Source organism: Nerophis ophidion, linkage group LG04 (assembly GCF_033978795.1).
Source record: "Nerophis ophidion isolate RoL-2023_Sa linkage group LG04, RoL_Noph_v1.0, whole genome shotgun sequence".
In the NCBI taxonomy this organism is placed as follows: Eukaryota; Metazoa; Chordata; class Actinopteri; order Syngnathiformes; family Syngnathidae; genus Nerophis; species Nerophis ophidion.
The window spans coordinates 53,304,611-53,322,872 of NC_084614.1; the positions used below are offsets into that span (position 1 = coordinate 53,304,611).

At 36.6% G+C, this 18,262-nt stretch overlaps 1 protein-coding gene across 3 annotated transcripts in view; it reads right to left on the bottom strand.

Moving 5' to 3' along the window:
* The window catches only part of klhl13 (kelch-like family member 13), a 68,148-nt gene that overhangs the window by 37,139 nt on the left and 12,747 nt on the right, over nt 1-18,262 (bottom strand). Inside the window, exons 1-2 of one of the 3 annotated variants that reach the window (XM_061898305.1) lie at nt 15,993-16,315; nt 3,540-3,611 (exon numbers count right to left, since the gene is read on the bottom strand). In XM_061898305.1, coding sequence (XP_061754289.1) covers nt 3,540-3,611; nt 15,993-16,090 — 170 coding nt within the window. In that variant the 5' untranslated portion in view covers nt 16,091-16,315. Of the gene's footprint in view, nt 1-3,539; nt 3,612-15,992; nt 16,316-18,262 lie in introns of those variants that run through there. The other 2 variants (XM_061898302.1, XM_061898303.1) reach the window with 2 other exon arrangements.

Here is an 18,262-nt window from a genome sequence, read left to right on the forward strand (position 1 = left end):
CACCTTAAGGCTCATCTAAAGGTTGCTGCTGATCACATGGACAAAGATAAGACCTTCTGGAGGAAAGTTCTGTGGTCAGATGAAACAAAAATTGAGCTGTTTGGCCACAATACACAGCAATATGTTTGGAGGAGAAAAGGTGAGGCCTTTGATAATGGAAAACCACGCATATTGTCAAGCATGGTGGTGGTAGTGTTATGCTCTGGGCCTGTTTTGCTGCCAATGGAACTGGTGTTTTACAGAGAGTAAATGGGAAAATGAAAAAGGAGGATTATCTCCAAATTCCTCAGGACAACCTAAAATCATCAGCCCGAATGTTGGGTCTTGAGCGGAGTTGGGTGTTCAAACAGGACAATGACCCCAAACACATGTCAAAAGTGGTAAAGGAATGGCTAAATCAGGCTACAATTAATGTTTTAGAATGGCCTTCCCAAAGTCCTGACTTAAACCCCATTGAGAACATGTGGACAATGCTAAAATAACAAGTCCATGTCAGAAAACCAACAAATTTAGCTAAACTGCACCAATTTTGTCAAGAGGAGTGGTCAAAAATTCAACCAGAAGCTTGCCAGAGGCTTGTGGATGGCTAACAATAGGGCTTTATTGCAGTGAAATTTGCCAGGGGACATGTAACCAAATATTAACATTGCTGTATGTATACTTTTGACCCAAAAGATTTGGTCACATTTTAGGTAAACCCATAATAAATTCATAAAAGAACCAAACTTCATGAATGTTTTTTGTGACAAACAAGTACCGGTATGTGCTCCAATCACTCTATCACAAAAAAATAAGTTGTAGAAATTATTGAAAACGCAAGACTGCCATGACATTACGTTCTTTCCAAGTGTATGTAAACTTTTGACCACAACTGTACATATACAGTCATGGCCAAAAATATTGGCAGTCTAGGAACAACACAACCCCCCCAAAAATAAAAATAAAATCTGATATTATTTTACACAGAATTTCAAAAGTGGACTGGACAAAATTATTGGGACCCTCAACTTAATATTTGGTGGCCCGCCCTTTGTAAAAAAGAACTCAAATCAATCGCTTCCTGTAACCATCAATGACTTTCTTACACCTTGCTACTGGAATTGTGGAACACTCTTCTTTTGCAAACTGCTTCAGGTCTCTCAGATTTGAAGGGTGCCTTCTCCCAACTTCTGCTTTTAGATCTCTCCACAGATGTTCGATAGGATTTAGATCTGGACTCATTGATGGCCACTTCATAACTCTACAGCGCTTTGTCTTAAGCCGTTTTTGTGTGCTTTTTGAAGTATGCTTTTGGGTCATTTTCCTGTTGGAAGACCCATTACCTCTGACAGATACCCAGCTTTCTGACACCTACATTATGCCCCACAATTATTTGCTAGTCCTCAGATTTCATGATGACATGCACACAGTCAAGGTATCCGGTACCAGAAGTAGCAAAGCAACCCCAAAACATCAGTGAACCTTCACTATGTTTGACTGTAGGGATGTTTTTTTTTTCTTTGAAAACCTCATTGTGTTTTCTGTAAACAGTGTGATGACGTGCTTCACCAAAAAGCTCCACTTTAGTCTCATCTGTCCACAGGACATTCTCCCAGAAGGATTTTGGCTTCCTCAGGTAAGTTTTTGCTAACTCCAGTCTTGCTTTTTTATGTCTTTGTGTCAGCAGCGTGGTCTTACTGGGTCTTCTACCATAGCGTCGCTTTCCATTGATATGGCGACGGATAATGCAAGCTGCTGTACCCTCTGTCTGCAGGTCAGCCTCCATTTGTTTGAAAGTGGATCAAGGTTATTTATCCACAATTATAACAATCCTTCGTTGCAGTCTTTCATCCATTTTTCTTTGCCGTCCACGTCCAGGGAGGTTAGCTACACTGCCATGGGCTTTAAAATTCTTGATGACATTGCGCACAGTAGACACAGGAACATTTAGATCTCTGGAGATGGACTTGTAGCCTTGAGATTGTCCACGCTTTTCCACAATCTTGGTTCTCAAATCTTCTTAGAGTTCTTTGCTCTTCTTTCTTTTCTCCATGCTCAGTGTGGTTCACACAACACAAAGGTTGAGTCAACTTTTCTCCATTTTAACTGGCTGCAAGTGTGATTTCTGTTACCAGCACCTGCTACCTGCTACAGGTGGGTTTAATTACAAATTAAAGGAGCATCACATGCTTAGAATACAATTTCTTATAATTTTGAAAAGGTGCCAATATTTTTTTCCAGTCCATTTTTGGAGTTCTGAGTAAAATAATATCAGATTTGGCCTTTTTGTGTTTTTTTTTTGTGTCGTTCGATTACAAACAAAAAAAAACCAACGTGAATTTCAAAGCATTTGTAATTTCAACAATGTTCTAATAAAGGGGTGCATTATCCGACAGAAATGCAGTGGTGCCAATATTTTTGGCCACGACTTTATAAATAATTGTTTATTTATTTTCCCCTTTATCCGCTCTTTGATTGTTTGTGAAAGGGATTGATAAGGAAAACTGAAATACAGCGAAATGCACAACTGTATATGTTCCATAATAATTATTATAAGAATAAGAAATAGACCAAATTATGCTGGGTAAAAATTGCATGTACAGTCAGTATATTGCATAAGATTACGTGGGTTCTGGGTTCGATCCTGCGCTCGGTATCTTTCTGTTTGGAGTTTGCATGTTCTCCCCGTGACTGCGTGGGTTCCCTCCGGGTACTCCAGCTTCCTCCCACCTCCAAAAACATGCACCTGGGGATAGGTTGATTGGCAACACTAAATTGGCCCTCGTGTGTGAATGTGAGTGTGAATGTTTGTCATCTGTGTTGGCTCTGCGATGAGGTGGAGACTTGTCCAGGGTGTACCCTGACTTCCGCCCGAATGCAGCAGAGATAGGCTCTAGCACCCCCCGCGACCCGGAAAAGGGACAAGCGGTAGAAGATGGATGGTTAACATCATAAGTTTAAATTCTCTTCACATGCCATACATCAAAAAGGCCATACTTCAAAAAAGGCTGAGTAAAAATTTTTTCTCCCATATACACATAGTTTTATTGTGTTTTGGAAAAACTTATTTTTACACTTGTTTAAAACATTGCAAGTACAGTTAATAGAAGTTGGACATGACAACAGTGTGACTCTTTGACAGCTTAATACTAATTTTTGATATATGGACAAATTGTACATCAACCGGCATCCCGGATAAAAATGGGCCTGACCTTTAAGGATGCGTATGTGTGAATTAGTACTGTCAAATTAGGAGCATGTGATAGCTAAACTTTGTGACAAGCAAGCTTTTTGCCATTTGTTTCACATTGTAACAAGAACTACCGAAAAAAGAAGTCCAATTGAAATTTGTAAAAAGCAGACACAGAAAACACACAAAACTCATCGTCACTAGTACTACCATAAATATCTTATCAGTTATTTATGTGTGCTGGTTACACGTGGGTAATTTCCCAGAGGGGGGCAAAAACTAGCAGGACAACAACAACACCATCAATTTTCAACGCACTGTGGTCACAATCACAAAGGACATACAACAGGCACTAGACAGCTACATTTACCCTGTCAGATGGTAAGTCGGACAGGCAGCGAGCAGAGAGTGGGTTGTCCACACCACAAAGGAGTGTTGGTGGCTGCCGGAACGAAACAAAGAAGACAACATCTACAGCATCCCACAAGAGAGAGACGGTAACTCTTACAGAAAATTATTAGAAAATAATTAATTATGTACTCATTATTGAATTACAAATATGTTTGGATATCACAATATTTCAGTGTTGAAATGAGAAGGCATCAATAAGTCAGACTGCAAGGACATGACTTGACCTTTATTTACCAATCTAGATTTTACGAATGAACAGGGATTTAAAGAGACCATTAAAAAGTATCAGGGGAAATGAGTAAAGTGGGAATGAAAGTGGCAGTTTATCAAATCCCTTCCTGTCAGTGGAAAGCTTAAAACATCCTTCTACCAGGGACAGTTTAAGAAGCTAAAGTCAACTTGGCTTTTCCTCGACATGACAGTGACTCTTGAAAGATTTATAAGAATAGCTTTGCAGTCTTAGTCTCAGTTGGGAACCAATAGAAACCTCATGAAATCATTTAATTCAGGGTTGTGAGCATCTGACAGACAATGCTGTGGTCCGTAAACTTAACCCCACCCCCAGGAAACGTGTATGGGGGACTGTAATTGAACAGTGCTTTTGATGAATGGTTCACGTTTTTCAAGGGCGTATGCAAACACTCCTTACGCCTGACAACACCGTAGGGAAAAGCATGAAACTTTGCTTAAAAATACAATGATTTTTGGATTGGGGTTAGTGATAAAATCTATGCAGTCAGGAATGGGTATCTGTCTACAGCAGTGGTATACAATTTGCTAATCAAGAGAAACATTTTGCCTTGTCTTTCACTAAACAAAAATAAGCAAATTATAAAGTAAACTTGTTATGACAAATTTATAATGTAACTAGTTTTAGGCAATTCTTAACATTTGTTTTACAGGCTAAGGAATCCGTCCATATAGAATTAAACCTTATTTTTCATTTTTAGATGTTTCTTTTATGTATATATACAGTGGGGCAAAGAAGTATTTAGTCAGCCACCGATTGTGCAAGTTCTCCCACTTAAAATGATGACAGAGGTCTGTAATTTTCATCATAGGTAGTACACTTCAACTGTGAGAGACAGAATGTGAAAAAAAAAAAAATCCAGGAATTCACATCGTAGGAATTTTAAATAATTTATTTGTGAATTATGGTGGAAAATAAGTATTTGGTCACTAACAAAAATTCAACTCAATACTTTGTAATATAACCTTTGTTGGCAATAACAGGAGGTCAAACGATTACTATAGGTCTTTACCAGGTTTGCACACACAGTAGCTGGTATTTTGGCCCATTCCTCCATGCAGATCTTCTCGAGAGCATTGATGTTTTGGGGCTGTCGCCGAGCAACACGGACTTTCAACTCCTCCACAGATTTTCTATGGGGTTGAGGTCTAGAGACTGGCTAGGCCACTCCAGGACTTTCAATTGCTTCTTACTGAGCCACTCCTTCGTTGCCCGGGCGGTGTGTTTGGGATCATTGTCATGCTGGAAGACCCAGCCACGTTTCATCTTCAAAGCTCTCACTGATGGAAGGAGGTTTTGGCTCAAAATCTCATGATACATGGCCCCATTCATTCTTTCCTTAACACGGATCAGTCGCCCTGTCCCCTTAGCAGAAAAACAGCCCCATGCTTCACAGTAGGTTGGGTGTTCTTTGGATGCAACTCAGTATTCTTCTTCCTCCATACACAACGAGTTGAGTTTCTACCAAAAAGTTGAATTTTGGTTTCATCTGACCACATGACATTCTCCCAATCCTCTGCTGTATCATCCATGTGCTCTCTGCCAAACTTCAGACAGGCCTGGACATGCACTGGCTTAAGCGGGGGACACGTCTGGCACTACAGGATTTGATTCCCTGTCGGCGTGGTGTGTTACTGATAGTAACCTTTGTTACTTTGGTCCCAGCTCTCTGCAGGTCATTCACCAGGTCCCCCTGTGTGGTTCTGGGATTTTTGCTCACCGTTCTCATGATCATTTTGACCCAACGGGATGAGATCTTGCATCGAGCCCCAGATCGAGGGAGATTATCAGTGGTCTTGTATGGTTTCCATTTTCTGATAATTGCTCCCACAGTTGATTTTTTCACACCAAGCTGCTTGCCTATTGTAGATTCACTCTTCCCAGTCTGGTGCAGGTCTACAATTCATTTCCTGGTGTCCTTCGACAGCTCTTTGGTTTTGGCCATAGTGGAGTTTGGAGTCTGACTGTTTGAGGCTGTGGACAGGTGTCTTTTATACAGATAACAAGTTCAAACAGGTTCCATTAATACAGGTAACGAGTGGAGGACAGAAGAGCTTCTTAAAGAAGAAGTGACAGGTCTGTGAGAGCCAGATATTTTCCTTGTTTGAAGTGACCAAATACTTATATTCCACCATAATTTACAAATAAATTCTTTAAAATTCCTACAATGTGAATTCCTACAATGTGAATTCCTGGATTTTTTTTTTCACATTTTGTCTCTCACAGTTGAAGTGTACCTATGATGAAAATTACAGACCTCTGTCATCATTTTAAGTGGGAGAACTTGCAAAATCGGTGGCTGACTAAATACTTTTTTGCCCTACTGTATGTGTACAAACACTTGAGCTCACAGATGCTTCTTTACATTCTGGGTCCACCTGCTTGAATGACAAAAACACATTTCTTCCTTCTGATCAAAAGATACATTAAAACAGCTACGTGAAATTGCTGTATTTTCGAGAAGAACTGCTTGTTTGTGTTTGCAATGCAGTCGAAGGCAGTTAGGTGAAAAAAGGAAAACCCACGTAGAGTTAAAAATGTTCTGTCACACATCTCTATTTTATCAAACTGACTTATAAAAGGCAGAGGACGTGCGGGTCGGCGGTGGACATGTTGCAACCGTGAAGAGGTTATCTGTCATCATATTCATCATGTATTTGGACAATTTATTCCGTAGACAGTTAAAATACAGCACACTTTATTTATAGATACCATTTCTACTCAAAAGGATGTAATCATGTTACTGAGCAATTGTAACATCTATGCCCAGCTGGTCATTTCCTCAAACAATTCTAATGAAGTCCTGAGAAAACCAAAATAACCAAATGAACAAAATAGATGGAAAATATGCCTCAAGTATATATTCTAGCAACATTTTAAAGACACTGTGCCAGGTCAAACACTTCATAATCACCACATTTTGTAATAATGATCACAAGTAATTAGTAGAAAAATCAAGATTCGGCCATGTTATGCTGAATGAGTACCGGTAGTTGGGATTTTTTTTCACATTTATTATAATGAAAATAGCTGCGTTATTAAGGCATAACTGAAATGTAAAAATGTTTAAATCTGCACCACAAATAGTTAAGAGGAGAAAAAAAAGCTTTTATGTGGGTGGTGCAGACAATCTGTCAACATGCACAAAATGCTAAATCAACCTGACAGATGCTTCTGAAGGAAGACAACCCAGCACAAGATGTGTACAACTAAAAAATGACAAAGGACAGAAATAGTACTTGCTTGGAGATGCTTTACATTTTTAGGAACAAATATGAACGAAGATGTCAGTGCACCACAATAACAGCAAAAAAAAATATTTTGACAATGACGCAAAACGTAAAGCAAGTGCAGAGCAGCAGTGTGGCAGTAAACACCAGTAAATAATCAAGTTGTGTTTCACTTGGTTTTTTGGGGGGAATTACTGCCTGGACAACTACTGCCTGGACAATTATAAAAAATACTGACCCGATTCTATACCAACAAAGACTTCCAGACATGTGATTCCTTGACATACACCTCAATTAAAAAAGCTCAACAATATTGTGTTAATGCAATATGCTATGTAAGGTAACAAGTGATGAGTGAGCATCGTACAAAAACACACCTCCTGTGACTACTTGCATGTGGACAACAAGCGAGCAAGAATTTAATGTACCTTGCAAAAGACAAAGAACATAACTCTCACATACACAATGCAAAAAAGCGCATTTATGACCCATTATTCCTGCAGAAGCAAAATGTTTTTTTACACTTCATTGATTTAACCAGTTTGCAATACAATAATGTAAACAATTTATTACACAATTAGATATTTTATATATATATATATATATTATCCAATTATAAGTACCAGTAGTTTTCCAGTACTAGAAAGCTAAAGACATGAACAGAATGAGTACTTTTCTAGGTACAGATCAAATTCTGGGTACCAAATCATGTAAAACGAAACAGTACTATACTTCAACATCTGTTGCATGTGACGTCATGTCCAGTTGCTGATTCGGTTGCTGCAATTTTCTATGCCATCAAAGCAAATATGCCTGAAAAAAAACTGGGAAAAAAAGCAAGGGTCCACTTTTCAAAATATGTTTGCTTAATGCTAATTTAAATTGGATATGCCATATACATACCACTGATTAGTGTTAGCAATATTGCTTCAAATTCAATTTATTTAGGACAGCCCCGTGAGATGCAGCATCTTGTCAAGGGTGTCCCTTTTATATGCCGATTTCAACACCTTTCAAACGTAATGAAAATTGCAACTAAGATGCACATTACAATCAAATAGTGTGTACTAAGTACAATACTCACAACAACAAACAAGACTGGCACATTATAATGAATGAAAACGATTGCTACCTGACTACAGCCGTACACCAAGTACAAACTAAAATAAAATCATACTTACAAACAAGATTCAGAAGGGTAATAAAAAGTGCAGTTATTAACAGCCAAATAACATGATAAATTCAAAAAATATATATATTTCTTAATAATAAACAAATTACTCTTTATGACCACATGAATGCAAACAGACACACTGTATTGGAAATTTCAGTTCAGTTCAGTTCATTTATTTCATTCATAAAAAAACAAAAAGGGAATCAAATACAAATAAATCAATCAACATATAGTAAAATATGAAAGAAAAAGAGCAGAAAGGAGTTGAAAACTTATATCTGCCCCCAATTTTCACAAATACAACAATTGACTTTCAAAGTTGGCGACAAAAAGCCATATTTTCATTTTACAAGATTTAAACCTTAATGAAGAATTAATCTTTTCATCATAATTATTTTTACATGTTTTTTTATAAAAGAGAATTACTATTTTTATTCCATTGTCCAGTTTGTTCCATAAACTAACATGTCTGATTGAAATACTTGTTTCCATCATCACTTGTTCTTAATATAGATTTATTAAAGATCTCAGTTCCTTTCAGATCATAATTACTATCTCTTTTTACAAATCTGTTTTGAATGTTTGGTAGATATGTTGCATGTTCTTTGTACATGATTTTTAGGATAATATACTCTGCCAGTTCATGAAACTTTAATACGTTTAACTGTTTGTGAGTTCACTGTATGCGTTTCCAGTAATGATTCTTACCGCTCTTTTCAGGAGAAGGAAGACTAGATTTAAATATGTTTACAGGAATTACCCCACACTTCAATACAGTATGTTTGATATGGAACAATCAGTGAGTTATATAAATATACAATGCTTTTTATTTTTTTAAATTGGTACCTTTGAATATCTGTACATTCTCAGGTATTGTGAATCAATTTAACTGTGAAAGGTGCATCCCAAAAAATAATGCAAAACACACCTTGTTAAAATTAAAGAGTCTTTAAATGTTTTTTTTAAATAACACCAAAATAATAGCACATACTGTAAAATATAGGGATGTGAGCACTAGGGATGTATATCGATATCGCTAGGATTTTATCAATACTGATAACAATATCAATATTTCTTATCGATACCGGTATTTATAGGTACTCTTACCGGTACTATATGTACATTGTGTGAATGAAGATGTGGAAAAATGCATTTTTGCCAGCAATTTATTAACACAAGAGGTTGTGCACCAGCAACAATATGATAAAATATCTCACAGCATGGAAGTATTTTATCAACACCAGCTTTTTAGGTCTTAAACCAGTCAACTATGTTTGCATGTGCAATGCAGTTGTTATGTCATCTTGTAAAGACCACAGATCCATCACTGTGCTTCTATCCATCAGTTTTCTAATGTGTGTCCTTAAAATAACATTTAAAATAATAATAATAATAATAAAATAAAATAATATTCATTCATGGTATTTATGTTCATTCACACACATTTAACATGATATCAAATATATAAGTCGATACAATCAATTAGCATGTTAGGTGGGTTTTAATTTTGTAAAAATAGGAATTGTTATTTTGGATTATGTAATGTTGCACACAGGCCTATTTGAGCCACAAACTGGAAGCCATATTGAAATTTGGCAGCTACCAATGTGTGAAGTGTGAATTATATAAATAAAAAGACCCATAGATTCGTTAAAAAAATGTTGCTTTTTGGAGTGGATTAATATTGGCCTGTGGATAACTTGATCGCTTAGAGGACGGTCCGGTTAATGAAGCACACCGAAATGGCGGTCGCGGGTAAAATGTGTTCACTTCAGACAGACACTAACTCTTATTAGCATGTGTGACTTTGAGGGACTATTGAAAAGGAAATGTTTATGTGTTACAAACTTTGTGTGGAGTTGCTTCCTTATTTGTGATTATACTCAAATGTGTGCATAGTAGCGGCACTTGAACTAAATGTGACAGCGTGTCATAATTATGACGGTCAGCTGGATTAAAAAAAACTATCAATAGTCCAGAATCCAAACGGTCTTCCTGGACCGAACCAATTAGGCACCGGTAAAAAAAACTATCTGTACACGTTTTGCATCCCTAGTAGGGCAGCGGATCTTTTCAACACGATTCTCGATTCAAAAACGATTTTTTCCCGATTTAAAAGGATTCTCTATTCATTCAATACATAGGATTTCAGCAGGATCTACCCTAGTATGCTGACATGCAAGCAGAGTAGTAGATTTTTGTAAAAAGCTTTTATAATTGTAAAGGACAATGTTTTATCAACTGACTGCAATAATGTAAATTTGTTTTACCTATTAAACGAACCAAAAATATGACTTATTTTATCTTTGTGAAAATATTGGACACAGTGTGTTGTCAAGCTTATGAGATGCGATGCAAGTGTAAGCCCACTGTGACATTATCGTTCTTTTTTTTTTTTTTTGTAGATGTCTAATGATAATGTCAATGAGGGATTTTTAATCACTGCTAAACTGAAATTATAACTAATATCGATACTGTTGTTGATAATATTCATTTTTGTTTACCTACTTTAGGTTTATTCTGTGTCGTGTTTGTGTCTCCTCTCAATTTTTCTGTTTATTGCAGTTCTGAATGTTGCTGGGTCAGGTTTGGTTTTGGAATTGGATTACATTGTTATGGTATTGCTGTGTATTGGTTTGTTGGATTGATAAAAAAAAAAAAAAATCGATTTTTTAAAAATGAGACTCGATTCTGAATCGCACAAGGTGAGAATCGCGATTCTAATTCAAATCGTTTTTTTCTCCATACCCCCAATCCCTATTGAGCACCCTTTGAGAATTAGAGAGGAAAGTCTAGAAAAAAAGAGCAACATTCAGAAAAAAAGAGGAAAATTAAGAGAAAAAGGAGAAAAATGTCTATCGACATGACGTGCTGCCATGCAATCCCCGAAAGAAAAATTTGAATGTCAAGGCCAGTTCCTGCGATTGGGTGCACTATATTTTACCTTTAGATGTGTTCTCATCCACCACAAACACTTTTGGCTGTCTTTTTGACACTTACATGCCCCATGTAATGTACCACAAAATGTTTGTTTTTTTAAGAAGATAATGCACAAACATTGTTATAATTGAAAATGTCCTGTCAACTTCTATAACATGCATGCAAAAAACTCAGAAACATTTCCCATTTGGCAACACTATCCTGTAGCCATGCCCCCTTGGGGAATATACTTTCAGTGTTGTGACCTCTGTTTACAATCTGTCATGTCAAAAATATATGGCTCTATATGGCTACTAATAAATACTCTACAACTACAACTGGTTCAAAACTAACAGTACTTGGATTGTAATCGTCCAAATATGATTTGCAGGAAAGTGGACAGCTGTCAATGTTGTGGCTCAGAGAGCGAATGGAGGCGACCACAAGTAAGCTAGTTGGATGGTTAACCAACTTGCAAGTTTGTTTTGTTACTACTCATCATCTCGCCGTCCTGCAACTTGGTGATGTGTTTAGGCAAGAGGAACAGCGAGTATCTTTGGCTGTTTTTTGTAGAGATAATATTTTCATTGCTATTTAATGAAAAAAATAACGTGGAAGTGATTTCCATGCAAAAATGTGTGTTTAAAATGTAGAATACCACATTTTCACAGAAATCTCACATACCTGAAAATAGGTTGGTTGATTAAGTGTACTCAATGTAAAACAAAAATTGCTTGAAGTACCCTTTGATTACCGCATTCAGATGTTAATATTTGCCCTCACTTCCTTGCCAAAGGAATCAAAAAACACTTTTTATATCACCCTCATCAAAAATTATTTTTTATTGGATTGCTACCATAAGTTATTTAGTAAAAGTTTTGTAAAAAGCTTATACCATATTTCTCTCAATCTAATGAGCTAGAGATCCCGTTTATTTTTCTCTTTAAACGATTAATTTCAAATTCAAGTGTTTTAAAGTATTTCAGGCACAAGACCATTAGATTAAAAGGGAAACTGCACTTTTTGGAATGTTACCTATCGTTTACAAACATTGTGAAAGACATGACAGATAGATTTTTTATGCATTCTAAATATCAAATAAACGCAAAAAGTCACCTTACAAAGGACTCATTTCAAATTCAAGTGTTTTAAAGTATTTCAGGCACAAGACCATTAGATTAATTTCAAATTCAAGTGTTTTAAAGTATTTCAGGCACAAGACCATTAGATTAAAGGGAAACTGCACTTTTTGGAATGTTACCTACCGTTCACAAACATTGTGAAAGACATAACAGATAGACTTTTTTATGCATTCTAAATATCAAATAAACGCAAAAAGTCAGCTTACTGCGGATTAATTTCAAATACAAGTGTTTTAAAGTATTTCAGGCACAAGACTATTAGATTCATTTCAAATTCAAGTGTTTTAAAGTATTTCAGGCACAAGACCATTAGATTAGAGGGAAACTGCACTTTTTGGAATGTTACCTATCGTTCACAAACATTGTGAAAGACATGACAGATTTTTTTATGCATTCTAAATATTAAATAAATGCAAAAAAGTCAGTTTACAGAGGAGCCAATGACAGCTCCACTATTCCACCCATGAAATCAGTAAATAAGCGCAAACAATACTCCATTTACATTTTGTGACTTGAATATTAACCAAGTATTAGCAACATTGTTATTACAAGCACTAATCATTTCCATGTCCGCTTACATCATCGAGTGGTCTGTTTCCTCGTTTGCCTGCACCCTGTAAGTTTTTTGTTGATCATAGATCATGCATCTCACCTGGACATGAGACATCTGAATAGGTCATCTGAAAAGTTGGGACACTTTGACAGCCAATTTAGGACCTGGAACTGGCGAGAACGACACGAAAAGCGCTTGTTTCCCCCGCACCCCTACCCCGTTTCTTTGTGAAAAACAGGATTCATTCTTCACCAAAATGGAATATATGGTAAATGGGTTGTACTTGTATAGCGCTTTTCTACCTTCAAGTTACTCAAAGCGCTTTGACACTACTTCCACATTCACCCATTCACACACACATCCACACACTGATGGAGGGAGCTGCCATTCAAGGCGCTAACCAGCACCCATCAGGAGCAAGGGTGAAGTGTCTTTCTCAGGACACAACGGACGTGACGAGGTTGGTACTAGGTGGGGATTGAACCAGGGACCCCCGAGTTGCGCACGGCCACTCTCCCAACTGCGCCACGCCATATGAGCATTTTAGCAGTTGGCATCCTAATAACAGATGACGTTGCACAGTAAGTGTTGTTATGTTTGTCGGCTCTCATGAAGTCTGCAGTGAGCAGAAATCAGTCATGAAGGAAAAAACAAAAACAAAAAACAAACGTGATGCATTTTTGAAATTAATGCGCCGCATATGCTTAAAATGATCAAAATACATAAATATTTTAAATGTGCCCATTATTATATTACATATATACTTACATCATGTATATAAAACCCTAATGGTATGGATATTTGTAGGGGCTGTATAGGCAGAATTGAACAGCTTCTCATAGGCGCCATTGTAGGCGGACTTTTGATTGAATTTATTTTTAATATTTAGAATGCATTAAAAAAAAAATCCATCCGTCATCATGTCTTTCATAATGACAGTTAACAATCGACAAAATTCCAAAAACAGTGCAGTTCCTCTTTAACGCCATTGCAAGTGATGACACATTCATTTATGGAAACACCTGCAGTATTTGCGCCCGTTAACTCTAAGTTTTTTTTTATTTTTTATTGTCTTATGCTTTGGCTGACAATGTATTCATAGGACTATTTCTAATAATGAAAAAGGTGTTTTATTTATTTAGTGGAAGTGAGATTCAAAGTGAAAGTGTCAACAACAAAAAAAAACTCAGTTGTTCCTAAAAATCTGAAGTCAGCTATCAAATCAAAGGCAATTTGATTATTTTAGGAACGCGAATAGTTTGTTTACTAGGTAAAATTAACCCAGGTTGGTAAAGCAAGTTTTTCACAAACTGAGTTAACAAAGAGCCGTCTGCTGCAGAGACCGCCTAATTCATCACATGAGTGTTAACACCAAGAGACTCAGCTGCAGCAGTAGGAGGGCCTCTTGAGAAATACATGTCTTGCAATTTTCAAATCTTTTGTTTATCTTTTACAACATACACTATGATAATTTAATCTGGTCACACATCAAATGTTCATAGACAGCATACTTACCCAAAATCTTGGATGTTGATACGACCTTGTTGTAGTAGCATGTGTGGTTAAAAATATCACCAAAGACTCAAGGACTCCAGTGAAAGACCAACAAAGGAAGAACGTTTCACTGACCACAAAGTAACCCTATAATTGGGGGACCAATATCAACCTGCCCAAAAACACTGCTTACAATAGAACCATTTCAAATATAGCAAGTGGTTTATGGGTGAGGCAAATTTAGGTGGAGCTTTGAGGCTTGACAAGCTCTACTTGCTAGTGTGGCCACACAACATCCTTAACAGTACACTCAAATGCCATCCTCATCCACAAGCGCACTCTTCAGTCTTCATTGGGATTCCATGGGGCGAAAGCCGTTCTGATTCAGATAACCACTGAAGTAATGTTTATAATTAGTTCTTTATTGAACAAACAGTGACAAATTTAATCGAGATTGTGGTAGAAAAGATCAGCGACAAAAACAGAAACTCAGAAATGTGTAGTATACTGATAAACTCCATGTAATTTGTATGTCCGTAAAGACAACCACATATATTATTAATTTTGCCAAGATTGCAAAACTTGCCTTTATGCTTTGAGGGTTGACCAACAGACTGGGACTGGGATTAACAAAGGGGGACAAGAGAGTGGTTGCCTCAAACACCCCAGCTGTGGCATGCTTGGGCACGGCCATTTACACAAACTGCTCCAAAGACTGAGGTTATTGTGGCCGGCTTTCATGTAAAGTGTGTATGCAAGCCTGGCTCATTAAAGATTGAAACGTGAATGGTGTAATACTTAAAGTACTTGTTTTATTCTTAAAGAATTAATATAGTATTAGCATTTAATCAGGCACATACATACATCTACCAACCATTAAGATGTTCCACTGGTGATAGCAGAATGTGTGGAAGGAAAAACTGCCTTTAGTATCACGTATTCTCTTGCTGTGCAGCATTTATTTAACCTACCAAAATTAAGCTCTTTAGTAGCTCAAAAGTAAATCTGCGCACAATAATTGAAGATTGCATAAATCCACTTGTGCAAAAAATCGAATGAAGTTACCCAGGATGTAGCCAGGCTTGCCTTGAAATTATTTATTTTCCCCTTTCAACACAACCAGATTTTATTTTGTACTCTTTGCAACCAAAAGCCATGGTGTACAGGAACTATTAGAAGAGAGCTGATGAAAAGAAGGCCGAAAATAGAGGATGGCGAGAGCTAGTGTGAAGACTTTCTAGCCCACCCTTCCCCCCCTCCTCCAGAACAGTAGCAGATGACAATAGCTTGTAAACCAGGGCAAGCCAGACATCCTGACAAAGGCAGGCTCCTCCCAAGCCGCCCAGTCCCCATTTCCAAATAAACACAGCCACAGGCAGATGGCAAGATGTGGTGCTTGCCGTGTCCAGACAAGAGGCGAAATCTTGTCTTGCCCAACCAGGAGCAAAAACACTGTGCCAGAGAAGCATCAAAAGCATGATGGACAAGGCTAATCTCTTCCAGCCCCCACAATCCCCCAAACACATTTGTGGAAACAAGAAGGACAGTATTAGGCGTTAAAAAACAAAATACAATTGTCCAAAAGTGAAAAACAAACACACACAAATACATTTCCACAATAGCATACAAACACTGTGAACTCTTACTCACATGTAGGCAGGTGAAAGCGGCGAGGACCGGGATGTCTTAAGGACTGGCACTGGGAATTTCCAGCTGACAGGAGAACCGCTTTTCCATTTCAACGGCATGTTGTTGTCACCAGAATGGTGCTAGAGCAATAACAGCAAAAACCATTCCCACGTCAAGCTTACCAATGCAGTCTTCCATACCACTCCTGCCCACACCATTTAAGGGGGAAGGAGAGTGGGCCGTGGTGAAAGAAATACACCGGTGGAAGTAGTGCGGGCTACATGCAGCGTTGTGACATGAGCAGCAGCAGTGCCGAGAAGCCAATAGATTGCATTCACCGTAGCTGCTCTCCTCGCTGCATACGCGGCTGTCTTGTGGTAGAAGGGGGAAGGAGCCCTGCCTTCCCATCACCCTCTCAGGGTTCATAAATTGTAGCTAAGCAACAGTGCCACCTTGTTAACAGAGTTGTGATTACAACTATGGGCATGATATAGAAGCACTGCTAGTCAACATAAAAGAAAGTCTTAACGAAGTGTAACATACAGCATAATTTTAAATAAACTATGCCAGGAAGCTTGTCAAGTTTGATTGGATTTTAAAACAAAGTCACTTAAATTAAAAAATGGAAATTGAAATACATTGGCAAAAATGTATTGTACGAAAACTGAAGCAGTATTTGCCATAAAAACAAGACAAATCCAGTTTATGCATTATATGGCTCCAATTACAGGCCTCAAATGTTAACTTTATAAGGTCAATGCAAGTGTTTTGCCTTAAAGGAGGGCTCATATTTTAGAGAAGTGGTTCTTAAATGGGGGTACGCGTAACCCTGGGGGTACTTGAAGGTATGCCAAGGGGTACGTGAATTTTTTTTTAAATATTATAAAAAAAGCAAAAATTCAAAAATCCTTTATAAATATATTTATTGAATAATACTTCAAAAAAATAAGGATGTAAGTTTATAAAATGTGAAAAAAAAATACAACAATGCAATATTCAGTGTTGACAGCTAGATTTTTTGTGGACATGTTCCATAAATATTGATGTTAAAGATTTTTTTTTTGTGGAGAAATATTTAGAATTAAGTTAATGAATCCAGATGGATCTCTATTACAATCCCCAAAGAGGGCACTTTAAGTTGATGATTACTTCTCTGTGTAGAAATCTTTATTTATAATTGGATCACTTTTCACTTTTTCAACAAGTTTTTAGTTATTTTTGTATCTTTTTTTCCAAATAGTTCAAGAAAGACCATTACAAATGAGCAATAATTTGCACTGTTTTACAATTTAATAAATCAGAAACTGATGACATAGTGCTGTATTTTATCTCTTATTTTCAACCAAAAATACTTTGCTTTGATTAGAGGGTACTTGAATTAAAAAAAAAAATTCACAGGGATTACATCATTGAAAATAGATTGAGAACCACTGTTTTAGAGCACATTTTCTTTTGACGTGGAGTCTCCAAAGCATGCATGCATGCATATATATATGCATAAACATACATACATACATATATATATATATATATATATACATACATACATACATATATATATATATAATTATATATATACATACATACATACATATATATATATAACTATATATATATATATATATATATATATATATATGCATAAACACATTATATATATATATGTAGGTGTGGGAAAAATCACAAGACTACTTCATCTCTACAGAACTGTTTCATGAGGGGTTCCCTCAATCATCAGGAGATTCCCTCAATTATCGAGCACTATTCTCTGGATAATCCAATCAAGACATACATAAATACATTTTATATATATATATATATATATATATATATATATATATATATATATATATATATATATATATATATATATATATATATATATATTTGGGGTGTGGGAAAAAATCAATTCGAATACATATCGAATCGGATAAGTTGTGCGCTTCAGAATCGATTCTCATTTTCTTTTTAAATCTATTTTTTTTTTCATCAATCCAACAAACCACTACACAGCAATACCATAACAATGCAATCCAATTCCAAAACCAAACCTGACCCAGCAACACTCAGAACTGCAATAAACAGAGCAATCTAGGAGACACAAACACGACACAGAACAAACCAAAAGTAGTGAAACAAAAATGAATATTATCAACAACAGTATCAATATTAGTTATAATTTAAGCATAGCAGTGATTAAAAATGCCTCATTGACATTATCATTAGACATTTATAAAAATAAAAATAAATAACAATAGTGTCACAGTGGCTTACACTTGCATCGCATCTCA